General features: G+C 36.9%; 1 protein-coding gene across 1 annotated transcript; it reads right to left on the bottom strand.

The window, feature by feature from the left end:
• Positions 1–6,460: 6,460 nt before the first annotated feature.
• LOC578486 (monocarboxylate transporter 12-like) lies at positions 6,461–13,308 on the bottom strand. The gene is made up of 4 exons (XM_778650.4): positions 13,044–13,308; positions 10,337–10,477; positions 8,753–9,694; positions 6,461–7,873 (listed from the first exon to the last, which is right to left on the bottom strand). The coding sequence occupies exons 1-4, from the start codon at positions 13,243–13,245 to the stop codon at positions 7,746–7,748; spliced, it is 1,413 nt and encodes a 470-aa protein (XP_783743.3). The 5' UTR covers positions 13,246–13,308; the 3' UTR covers positions 6,461–7,745.
• Positions 13,309–13,855: the final 547 nt, after the last annotated feature.

The following is a 13,855-nucleotide window of genomic DNA, read 5'->3' on the forward strand; positions in this document are numbered from 1 at the left end:
TGGTGATCAATTTCCTGCTACGTGCATTCAATTTAGTTTAATATTGAGAGGGATACCAGGTAAGAGGGACACTTCGATTTATTTAAACTGATTAGTTGGAATTATTGTTAATTACTGTTACAAATTAAATCTCCACAGTTGAATAAATGTTCTTTGTTTATCTGACAATTTATTGTTGCCTTTCGATCATGTATTTGATTATCACATAGCTAGATTTATATGTATTTTATTATCCCGTACTACACATTTCTTTCATTTTATATGTATACATATTCGAAATAATTGGAAACATTCAGGCGCGTACGCAGGATTTTTTCAAGGGGGGGTTTTAACATTTATAAATCGGTCCGAAAATTTCGCAACGACTCAGCCAGCCGCTGAATAAGCGGGGGGGGGGGGGGGGGGAATCCAAAAGGGGGGGGGGGGGTTTTAGGTTTTTTTAAGGGGGGTTTACACACAAAAAATTTCCAAAGGGGGGGGGGGGGGTTTAACCCCCAAACCCCCCCCCCCCCTGCGTACGCGCCTGGAAACATTAATATTGTTTTAGAACATAAAAACTAGTGAATTGGAGGTGGTGTCTGCTATAGTACTGCGGAAGTTCCCTCAATTAAAAAAATGAATAAATTACTTTGAAATACATTTCCACAAACTTGAATGAAAAGACTTTTGAATGAAATTGTTCTTTTGCATGATGTATATACCAGTTATGTGTTTTTGTTCCTCTCTCTCTGTCACTCTCTCTCTTTTTCACCCTATCACGCCCTTTCTCTTTCTCATGTCAATCTGTCCCGCTTTCTCACTCTCACGCTCTCTGTCTCTCTCTCTCCCACCCCTTTCTCACTCATAGTCACCCTACCCATATTCTCTCTCTCTGTCACTCTCTCTCTCTCCCTATCACGCCCTTTCTCTCTCTCATGTCAATCTGTCCCGCTTTCTCACTCTCACGCTCTCTGTCTCTCCCTCTCCCACCCCTTTCTCACTCATAGTCACCCTACCCATATTCTCTCTCTCTGTCACTCTCTCTCTCTCTCCCTATCACGCCCTTTCTCTCTCTCATGTCAATCTGTCCCCCTTTCTCACTCTCACGCTCTCTGTCTCTCCCTCTCCCACCCCTTCTCTCCCACAGTCACCCTCCCCCATTCTCTCTCTCTCTCTCTCTCTCTGCCTCTCTCTAATTGTTATTGTTGTTGTTGTTGTTGTTGCGATTGATGGCGTTTCCATCGTCATTCGATGATTTCCGCCAGGCAATGTGAGAGGGCGTAGTTACTGGTCCTCTCTTAAAGCTTATCTGCCGTAGTTTACAGGAGGGATTAGACCGCTCTGCAAGGTCACTGGACAGGTGGTTATCTCATCAACTCAGCTCTCAGTTAACATAAGAAAAAGAGGATCATGGGGGACCAATGGTCACCGATTAGGCATTGTTAGTTATATAGAGGGCGCAAGTAGCTACCAGTAGTGCAGTGGGCCTTTAATACTTTTACTGTTGGATCGACGATAGCCTAGTGGCGTTGTGCAATTAACAATGTCAGTAAATTGTTAGTAGTTATTTTCTGTATTGTTATTCTGCTTGTTATTTTAAAGAATTCATTAGGAAAGAAAGGATGAAGTGTTGAATATTAGTTGCGATCAGTTCATTACGTTAGGACGTTAGTTTAAAACCTCTCTCCGTATAATGAAGCAATTTATACAATTTATACAATGAAGCATATATACCGAGGATATTACCACTGTCACTAATAGATAATATAGCAAAACGTAACTAATACTCGATTAATACTTAATTGATACGTAATTAATGTTTATAGGTGAGCATCACAGTTCATTGTACCTTCCACTGCCTTTTAAAAAAGCTACCACCTTTCCTATATATTCCTCATTTCCTAGTAAGTGACCTAGATTTGGATTTTGGGTTTTTAGTGCTCTTTACATTCTCCTTCGTTGTCTTTCATAATTTGGACATGATAATAAAAAGTGCTCAATTGTTTCTATCGTTTGGCATTCTACACATAATCCAGTGTCGTGTTTTCTAATTAAATATTTACAGTAATTCAGGTTACATTTACCAAGCCTAAATTGGTGGATTAATCTTTCGTCCTTTCGGATCAAACCTTTGATTTTAAAAACATTATTTACATTTTTATTGATACTATACAAGTGTCTTCCATTCTCTGCCTTATCCCAGAGGCTTTGCCACATGGTTTTATAAAAAACATCAGATTCACTTACGAACTCACTTTTGTTTTGGTTTACCATTATATCGGTGTTTTTTTTTTTTTTAAGCTTGTTTTGCCAACAAATCAGCTCTTTCATTTCCTGGTAGGCCGCAGTGGGCTGGTACCCATTCAAGGTAAACATTTGTCCCGAAGGAGTTTATAGAAAATAATTTTTCATAAATCTCAACAATATTATGCTGGATTCTTTCATATTCTTTATGGCTTCTAAAGCTGATGCTGAATCTGTTAAAATCACTACTGCAATTGGATGATATTCATCTATCCATTCAAGTGCCATTAATAATATACCAGTTCTGCTCTCATGATGGATATATTGGATGTTTTAAAGCATTTACTTAGGCTTAGTTTTGGGATATAGTAAGCTGCTCCCGTATACCCTTCCTGTTGTTTTGAAGCGTCTGTATAGATTCTTAAACAGTAATTCCATTTTTTCTTAATGACCTCTACAGCATAATTTGTTGATTCTATTGATGAAGAAAACTTCTTAGAAACAAAATCCTTTATTTCTGTAGATATACTTGGCATCTTATAGTGCCAATAAGGTTTAACCGTCATGCATACAGTGAGTTTTTAAATATTTCCTATTTCCAAGTTCCTCAATCTTTTGACGAAAGGACCTTGGCCCATTTTCCAAGAGTAACTTTCATATTGCCAACACGGTAATAAGACCTTTTTTGGTAGGACGGTTAATTTAAGCTGCATGTAAATAATAATGATATTTATCAATAAACATATTCCTCCTGAGTTGCAGTGGCATTTCCCCGCATTCAACTTGTAAAGCCTGTAATGAAGTTAGATGAGCTCCTCCAGTAATAATTTTAAGAGCCTGGAATTGTATGGTGTCTAATTTCTTTTTAAGAGAATTACTCGCGCCATCATAGGCTTCACTTCCATGATCTAACACAGAGTGGATTAAGCCTTTATAAACATAGTGAAGTATTTCCGAGTTATTGCCCCATTTGGTACCAGCAATACACCTCATAAGATTAAGTCTTTTTTTGCATCTTATTGAAATTTCATTTATATGTTTACTCCACGTCAATCTCGAGTCGAACCATACTCCAAGGAATTTGCATTCTTTTTCTAATTGAATACTTTGACTATATATCTGTAAATCAATATTTTTCTTTTCCTTTCTGCCGAATACTACGGCTCTCGGTTTTGAGGATGAGAGATGCATACCCCATCTATTACATCATTTTTCAATTAAGCCTAGAGCCGCCTGTAACTTTTTTTTTTACATTTCTGTGCGAAAACCAAATACAAATGTCATCAGCATACAATGATATTACTACAGTATCCTGAATTCGTCTAAGATCATTGATCATGAAATTAAAAATTTAGGGACTTATCACGCTCCCTTGGGAAATGCCTAATATATTACATTTTTTTTTGTTCTGATATGATTCAAGATTCAAGATTTATTCATTCAATTCAATAAAAAACATATATGTATATAAAAGATAACACAAGTGTAAAAAAAAATATAAAAAAATACAAGTTATACAAACATAATAGTTTCCCACTCTAACACGATTCACTCTGTTAGACATGAATGCATAAATCCATTTTAAAATCTAACCTGTGAAACCTTGATTATATAATTCGTAAACTATGCCTTGTCTCCATACTCTGTCGTACGCCTTCTCTATAGGTCAAGAAAAATCACAACTGTATGTTCTTTATTTGTCATTCCTTTTTGAATATCTGTTTCTAACTGAATTAAATGGTCAGTTGTACTTCTGTTCTTCATAAAACCCGATTGTATGGGAGTAATAATTCTCTATCCTGTCTCTCAATATACCATGAGAGTCTGTTTTTCACAAGTCTCTCCATTAGTTTACACAGTGTTGGGGTTAGAGAGATTGGGCGGTAAGACGACGGGTTTGAAGCATCTTTTCCTTTTTTTAATATCGGAATTTGAATAGCCTCAGTCCATTGTCTAGGCAATATACCTCTATTCCATATTCCATTATAATGTTCTAATATCATCTTGATAGTTTCTTCCGGAAGGTTGCTTATCAGCTTGGAATGAATGACATCCTTCCCTGGAGCAGTGTTTTTTTAATTCTAGTAGAGCACTATTAAGCTCACTAAGGCGGAAATCTTCATTTTAATACATTTTCATCGTGGTTTTGCATGTTATTAATACTTTCTAAAAGTTTTGTTTCACTTTTTTTCTCTAGACTATTTTTTCTTTCCCTACAGCTAAATCTAGAGAGTTAAAAACGTTCAAAAACATATTTACTTTTTCAGTAGCTGTTTTACCAATTACCTTTCCAGCTTCCATAATCAAATTCGGTATTGATTGGTTCATACTTTTTTTGTATGTCTTTGATCTTCTTCCACACGGCACCAATGTCAGCTGTCCGATTAAACTTCCGACAATAACCTCTCCAATATTCCCTTTTTGCTTTTCGGATAACTGAATGAGTAATTCTTTTTTTCTCCATATAATATCTGAAAGTCCTCATATAGGTGAGTTTTATACATGAAACGATTTTTTTGCAGAGTTTCTAATTTTGACCGATTCTGTACATTCCTTCGTCCACCAATGTACCGGTTGCCTCGCTTTATTGTGCTCGGTACTTACATTTTTGGTTAATTTGTCAGTGGAGATGAGAATAATGCCGTTAAGAATATCAAGCTTACCTTGCAGGTCTGCTTCCTGGTATTCTTTTTTGCAGTCCTTCATTTGGTTCTTTATCTCCATTTTGTACAGTTTCTTTTATTTATTTAAAGAACTTCTTGCAAATAACCTTGTATCTTCGTTCTTTTCAAATTTTCCTTCTTTTGGGAGGTTCTTTGAAACAAAAGGAAGATCAAAGCTGATTAAAAAGTGGTCACTTCCAAAATTTTGTTTCTGTACAGACCATCTGCTAAGTTTTGCTAATTCCTTGGTCATAAATGTTAAATCTAGGCAAGAGAAACGACCTGTGTGGGGGTCTATCCTTGTCGAGGTACCTTCGTTTAAAAGCACCAGATCATGTTTATGCATAATTCTTCCACTGTCCTCCCGTTCGCGTCTATGTCCTTACTACCCCATATTGGATTGTGAGAATTAAAATCCCCACATAATTATTATCACTTGATTCTTACAATATAATATCATTTCGTCGAGCGCTGGTGCCGCAATTTTTTTGCAAGGGTTATAAAAGTTGACAAGTGAAAAGATGTGATTATGCATAAATATATCTATAATTTGATATTCCTGATCATCTGGTGTTTTTATCACTTGGAAAGTAAGTGACTTTGTATATAAAATGCTAAGCCTCCTCTTCAGTTTTTTCTATTCTTTGTTATCAACGTATAATCTGGAAAACTGATGATATTGTAATCATCGTACGACGTTTCCTGTAGGCAAATAATACTTAGCTTTTCTTCTTCACTTATAGCACTTTTAATTATTTTGGTGTAAAATTCAAAGCCATGAGCGTTCATAGATTGAGCATTCCACTGAAACACTATACCCATGATGGAGCATAATGCAAATTATAATGCACATGAAAGTGACAATTGAATAATTGTAATATAATTGGTTTGTACAATAGTCATCAGGCATGAAAGAAAGATAGATGAGAGATAGACAGAAAGAAAGGAAGAGAGAAGAAAGGAAAGAAGGGAAAGAAAGAAAAGAAAGGTGCCAGAGAGGGCTAAGGCGTTGGCCATATGATGTTGGAGGCCCACGCCCACGCCTATACTCCGTAATTATTTTAACCTTTCATGAATCATTTCTGGATGTATGTATACACCCAGGCAGCAATGTGCTGCTTCTACAACTAATCGAATCCTGTTCGAATTTGATGTTTCCTTTTCCATATTATTAATCACAAATACAATGAACGCTAACAAATCTACACTGTTAACAGTTATTTGAGGATCTTTCTCTTCTGTCTTCTCTCGATGACCTCAATCCGATTCGGGATTCTGGTCTCTCTCATTGAATTAACCATGAACCTAATATTAGGTTCATGTTTTAACTCTTTCATTTCTTTGCGCATGGCTTGCTATTTCGTTGTGTCTCGCTGGAGACTGCTTGTTCAGCCTGCCCTGACGGGACTTTTTCATTGTTTTGAGGTTTTGCTCTTTTGTTTCTTTGTGAAGGCTTGCTAATTCGTTCTGCCTCTCTAAAGACTACTTGTTTAGCCTGCGTTTGAACTAGATTCTTCGTTTCGTGAAACCTTTTGGTTGCAGTATGCCCCCATACTTTGTTAACCTCTTCCTTGTAGGCCTATTCAGATATGATAAGCTAATACCAGCCACCGATGGATCCAAAGACACTTCCTATAAAGATATATGCCTACTTTGCAGAATATGAAATCACACATTATTAAGCACGGATAACACCCCCTACAAGAACAAGTAATTCACCCTTCTTCAGCTCAGCATACACAATTTCACATAACATAGACAACACCGAGTCCACCACAAAATAATTAAAACTTTTGATATTTTCTTATCTTAGGCATAGCTTGGTATGTGCATTCATATATTTTGAACATGCCACGAAAAGTATTGATATTTGTACAAATTTGATGAGTTGGAAAGGGAAAAAGTAATCGAGTGTCATTTTGCGTCCAGTGATATGACACTTCACACAAACTAATTTGATTACAGGTGTACCTAAAATGTTGGATGGCAGTGCACGTACGTAATACGATCACCCAAAACTACAAATCCGTGCTGGCCCGGTATGACAAAATATTATTGTCTACGTTTAATCTTTGCATGTACACCAAGCAATTTTTACATTTAAGATTTATAGATGATAAAAAAGTGAATCTAATTGAATTTATTTTAATATGTCACACCTTTAACTTGTATTATGCCTGACGCATCAAATAAAGGCAAATGATAATATTTCTTTTGACAAATATACGTTAACCTCTTTAATATTCCATTTTATGACAACATTCATTTCACTTTAAAAAAAAGTATCCTTATCCTCTGATAAATTTCTTTCACCTCACGATACATCTTTGGGCCAAACCACTGCACTTGTAATAAAGTATACATTCGTCTATGGACAAATACACATGCACACTCACTCATTACAAATAAATAACATAAATCTGAAAAATATATTCCTCAGTTTTACAGAACTGGTTCACTTTTCATGTAGTCTTATAGAAATATGTATATTCGCTTTTAAAACAAAAATTCACTTTCTACAAACAATTCTCCTTTATCTTTTCAAATGTCTGATGAAAAATGAAAGATATATGTTATCGAAATTAGTATTTCGTACCATCTTGTGGCCAAATCCAAAAGGCATATTAGAAGCCGAAGGGCTTGCTATAGTTACATAGATATAGCAAGCAAGCTTCTTAATTCACTAATTTCAGGCATAAAAGGCATATCCTCTCGACAGTCGAGGTGTAAAAAATATCTACCTTTGTTCTTGCCAAGCATATCTCACATAATTCAAGTATTACATGCCCTTTCATGACACTTTTTAAACCGCGTTCATATTTGCAAGTCTATACTGTATAGTCTATAATATGGTTGTTCTCAACCATCCCGAAGACGGCGTCGGTCTATCAATTTATAGATGACGAGGTTGATCGTAATGATGACGAGAACCACACCAAATGTCATAAAGAGGAATGAAAACGACAACGTGATGTCATAGAGGTGACCTGAAAAAGACAAAAATTGCAAAGAATTTAGGTTAAATTGGCAGAATGTAATTGAATTTGATGTTTTTTCATATATCAACCATAAAATCTGATACGGAGCAACCATTATCATAATACAGTTTTGTTTTTAGGAATTGTTTTCAATGGTCTAACTTCAAAGACGCCTTAACGTTGGTATGACAAGACAGTATTAAAAGCACCTCTTTCCAAAGATTTTGGTCTATCCTGCATGCTGTGTATTAACACGACTGTACTAAATGTTTGCTGCTGATGATGATGAAAAGGTGATGACGATGATGAACATGGTGATGATAAACATGCAGTTCAAATCAAATCGTTTATCCCTCCAAACCATACCACTAAACGGACTAGCTCCAGACCGATCCCTCCAAACCATACCACTAAACGGACTAGCTCCAGACCGATCCCTCCAAACCATACCACTAAACGGACTAGCTCCAGACCGATCCCTCCAAACCATACCACTAAACGGACTAGCTCCAGACCGATCCCTCCAAACCATACCACTAAACGGACTAGCTCCAGACCGATCCATCCAAACCATACCACTAAACGGACTAGCTCCAGACCCATCCATCCAAACCATACCACTAAACAGACTCCAGACCGATCCCTCCAAACCATACGAATAAACGGACTAGCTCCAGACCGATCCCTCCAAACCACACCACTAAACGGACTAGCTCCAGACCGACTTAATTCACCGATTCATGGCCATTCGAGGTGACATAAATTTTGTTCGGTGTATTTCCGGTCTGGTGTCGGTCTCGTTGGTGTGACTGGAATAAGTTAGTTTATTGTACTAATAGTCCTACACACTGAACAGTGAGTTCTACCCTTTTCTACTGGATCTTATACCTGATATGAAATCTCCTACAATGATACCCAATCCAAACAGGAACGGATTTACAGCGATGGCCTGTGGTAGGTTCTCCTCACTCCGAACTGACAGCTTCATCATGGCATGTGGAATGCAGTCTAAATGGAACATTGTGAAGCCTTGAATGGACGCCATTACGGCTAAGAAAGTGTAGGACGAACTGACAGAGTCAATGAAGAACGAGGTAGCACAGATGACGCTGGATACGCAGAAGATAAGAGTACTGTCAACCTTAAAATGTAGGAGAACCAGATACAGGATCCGTCCGAAGATGCCACTGATGCCAGCAATACTGGAGAGGAATACGGCACGGGACAGCTGAATTCCTGCTCCCTCGGCGTGAGGTACAAGAAACAACATCCAAGCACCATTCACGTAGCCAAAAAACACAATGGCAGGCATGACTAAGGTGTAAAGAGGTTCTTTAAATAAGAAAAACAATTTCATTCTTGATGTCAGTGATTCACATAAAGTACGGGTGCCATTAGGAGAGTTCACCGTGTCGTTGCTATTGCAGCTTGGGACTCCTTTTTTCTGCGTTCTTGGCGTGTCGTCATTCATCCTTGGCAGGAAGTTTGAAGTCTCATCAGACCATGTCTCCCGCGAGGTTGAATCAGCTCTTTGAATCATCAACTCATGTTGAGCTGTTGATGTAGAGGTGCTCCCCTCGCCTTTCTTCATGTCTTTGGGCGGTCTGACGACGGCCCCGCAAACTAGAGTATGAAGACAGATGCCGCCCAATATGAGAAAGGCACCGGTGTATCCATAGGCTTCCAGAGACCGCTCTACGATGATAGGGACCAGGAATGCACCGCATGTCGAACCGAAGATGGTCAGAGTGTTTGCAAATATAAACGACTTCGCACAGTAGATGTTAAGGGACACGATAATTGGGAAATAGGTGAGAGACATGCCAAATCCTGTGAAAGATAATAATTATGGTAATGATAATCACAGATACATGTAGACAGAATAACCGTCTGGTAAACTTCATTCTTTAAATAAAACTGACATTTGTCAACATAGAGGCGGTCAGAGGAGCCACATGTAATCTCAGCGGAACAACAGTCAATATCAGAGACTGAAGCTTTCGGTCTGCATTAAATGATAACAATTTTTGTCATAACAATGAATATTTGCATAATATCCTTTTATTTGTTGTCGCTGCATGGGTCAGATAAAATTTATATTCGACTAAGATCTGAAAGTGGTCGAATGATTTATTTGTTTTTTATTTATTATTTAATTTATCTATTCATTTATCTATTCATCTGTTTTTATTTATTTATTTTTTATCTTTATGTTTTCTTTAACGATAGAGTGTTTTTATACAGGTAGCTGCGGTCTATATATCGATATTATCATTATCAATTTTTTCTTCATTTATTTATTATATTGAATTATTTTATTTTGCTTGCAAGGTATGGAGTGTGTGAAAAGTTGAATATGAAACAAAAATATCCTCAAAATATACAGAAACATGAGTAAAATGGTAAATAATTTATCTTTCATTTTCAAAGTGTTTGAAGAAATGTTAATGACAAGGGACTAGTTATGTTTACCTGTTAGAGCAAGCATTATCCCAAGTATGTAGATGGAACCAGCAAGGGGAGAACAGATAATGGACACGGCGCTCAAAATTCCACCACTAATCGCCATAATCCGTGGATTTACTACTTTCATCAATAGACCACCAACGGGTGCTATTAAGAAAAAAGAAAAAAAAATTAATAACAGTAGAGTGAAGAAAATATTGACAATATACAATGTAGTTAAAATGCATTCATTTTATGTACAGGCGGACAGTAGCATTGAATTTTAAAGTCTAAACTGGAATTAATTATAGGTTATTTTCATATGCTGCCAAACACTAGTCTAGCGAAACGACAACCAACATGAAAAGGGTAGACTCAGTAGTGAAGAATAGAAATAATTATTGCCAAATATGTGGGGAAATAATGATACTGAATATGTTATATAAATATTATATTGCGAATTCAGCACATTAATGCATAGTTTTCTGTGAAAAAGGTCTAAGTGTCATACAAAATTAAGTAATAGCTATTAAACAAAAATTATATTACTTTTTCAATCGTAAACTGAAAAGAACAGGTATTAATCTTTGTGCTATCATTTTTATCAATATAATCAGTAATCACACGAACAATGGAAGAAGAAATCTTTTGTCTACTATAGGCAAGCATATGGAAACGTTGTATCATCCGCTCAATCTGACTTGCGTGCATGGAACAAATAAGCATTTTTCCATGATAAAGTGAAGTTTTCTAAAATGTGCGTTACTTCCCAGCGTTGGGGCGCCCGGAATTCACTCGGGTAACATTTCATAAAGTAAAATATAAAAAGACCATATGCAAATTTTCTGTACTTTTGTCGGAAAAAATACATTTATCCAGCACAATGTCGTCCCTTTTTGCGTTGGAGAAGAGCAAATAGCGAGTTTCAATCACACTTTGGCCGCTCTCGCAAGCTCTCACTCCTTTCAATGTGGTCAAGCGACTTTGGGGCAAGCGGTTAATGAAAATACTAATCGTTAGCTTTCTTTTGGTATTAAACTTGTTTTGATTGATTGTGTAATTTTGTCGGAATAAAGGAAACAAAAAGGCTCGACCAATAACTTATCAGTGTCTGAATTGACCTTTTGACCTTGAATTTCCTTGATGCAAGCGCACTAATGACGTCATCTTCGCTAAATCGGCGTCTTTTATCGTAAAATGCGACACTTTCACAATGTTTATACATCTTTTTTTAACTATTAGTAAAATTTAACATATTTTTTCTGATATCACTGACGTTTTGGGTGTTATTTAATGAGTAATTTTAAAATAAGAGCCATTTTACTGTTTTATTTTACTAGATCATATCATTCAAGTCGCAGGGTAGAAAGATGCATTTTCCAACCGCGCCAAATTTAATTTACGTTTCGACATTCTGTTAAAGGTAAAGACCAGTTATGGTCATGCGATTGCATTGTGAAAGAAACGTTGTGGAATCGATCAGAAAAGGTTGATCATCTAGCATCTAGCATCTGCAAGATTCTGGAATCATCAAAATGATAAGAAATTTGGCCCATTCTTCGTAAAGTTACAAGCACTATACACAGAAAGATGTATATGGGACTACCCTATATCTCTCACAGACCATGAGAGAAACAAATTTACCAAATATATGAATTAGTAGGCGGTTTCCCGGCAAATTTTTTATCATCATGTATTAGTCAAAACATATTCTTTCACATGATTGGTAATGAGAGCTAACTTCCATTTCATTTTTTGAAATTGGGGTGTTTCCAATACTGGTCTTTACCTTTAAATGGGTTCGTGTTGTTAAGAATCCACTGCTTTCTGCTCCAACAAACGTCCACATGCGGAGTCGTTTATCAACTAAATTATTCAAATGTATGGAGGCTTCCTAGCTTCCCAGGTGTTTGTGTTGCTGTTGAAGCATTTCATTCACCTTCTATCATTCTTTGTACTCCAATTGCCAGAACGCAAATTTCATTTTGGTTTTATAGTTTCATCGGAGTCGTTTATTAACTATATGTATTAAAATGTACGAATGCTTCCTCCCCAGGTGTTTGTGGTGTTTATGCATTTCATTCACCTGTTATTATTCTTTGTACTCCAATTGTTAGAATACAAAATGCATTTTGGTTTTATAGTTTCATGCAATAAGTAAGTCAATAAAAGAGTATGTTCTGCACAATAAAAACAATGTGTGTCCCTATTGTACAATGTAATGTGTCCCCTCATTTTGTAATAGTTAATTTACCCATTCACATAATGGAACTACCTGCCCGATGAAGCCCGTGACCTGTGACCCCTGAGCACTCAACACCGTGTGGGAGTCAGTTTGTGATCAACTTCTTTTATGATACAAATACAAGCAAACGTTTCCATATGGATCGCAAAGCTAAAGATTTGTCACAATTTGAAGTTGTACGTAATAAAGGAACGGAGAGTAAAAATAAAACTTTTGACAACGGTCTCAGAGAACCGACGAGAAATTAGGAATAGAATGGAGAAACGAATAAAGAAGAATTATAGTGAAACTAAATTAAACGCTGAAGTAAGAATAATTTAGGATTCTTTTTCCTCCAAGAAACAAGAGAGATCAAATTAGGAAAATTTGTGAGTCTGTTAAAACCTTGTACCCTTCAAGGAACTGACTTAAACATTTTAGGAGCTACCGCTATACAGTGGAAATGGGCTCATTTACTGCACTTAACAAAATAGAAAAAGTACTACTTACCCGAAAAGTACATTAGTGTGGTGGGTAGACCGCAGACGAATCCAACTGTTTTGTAGTCGCTTTCGTACCTGGTAACCATGTCAGGAATGAGAACTCCAAAAGATTTCGTGATCCCACATTCTACGAAAACAAGCAAGAATTTACTAAAGATGATGACGTACTTCCAAGGGTCGACAGAATCTTTAAGCTGTGTTTGAGCCATGTTCTTGAAGTGCACAAGTCAATGTTATCCACTACCAAATTCAAAACCACTGATCCAGGCCTACACTGCACGAGCTCCTTGTTTTTTGTTTATACAATACTAGGCCTAAAGGCCTATACGGCTATGGCAAGCCCTTTTTGTAAAAACTAGTGAGCACTAATTTTGATTTTCAATTTTGCCCCCCCCCCCCCCCTGGATCCGCGCCTGGGTCTAGGCTTACATACTCAATAGAATGTCCAACAAGACTCGAGGTGCTGTATAATAATGAAATTTAAACGATGCAACTGGAATAGAGAGAGGAAAACTCGTGCCTCGTATTAACTTTCTGGAAAAATGTGTAGGCTCTTAAACCCAAACAGCACGGCCAAACCGTATTACGTAGCTAAAGAGACAAAAACAAAAACCTGATGACCTTTTTTTCACAATTATTATTATTACTATTACATTAGTTTCTTTTATTTTGCTTGCATGATACATGCCATAGAAGTTTTGGACGACCCCCCCCCCCCCCCCGGCCCAGTCTGCATGGTCTCAAGCGCATGCAGTCTATACCTGGGCTGGGGACAAAAATGCAATACATTGATGATGATGTATTTTTGGTACAATTTAT

Source organism: Strongylocentrotus purpuratus, unplaced genomic scaffold, assembly GCF_000002235.5.
Source record: "Strongylocentrotus purpuratus isolate Spur 01 unplaced genomic scaffold, Spur_5.0 spur5_scaffold_8, whole genome shotgun sequence".
Classification (NCBI taxonomy): domain Eukaryota; kingdom Metazoa; phylum Echinodermata; class Echinoidea; order Camarodonta; family Strongylocentrotidae; genus Strongylocentrotus; species Strongylocentrotus purpuratus.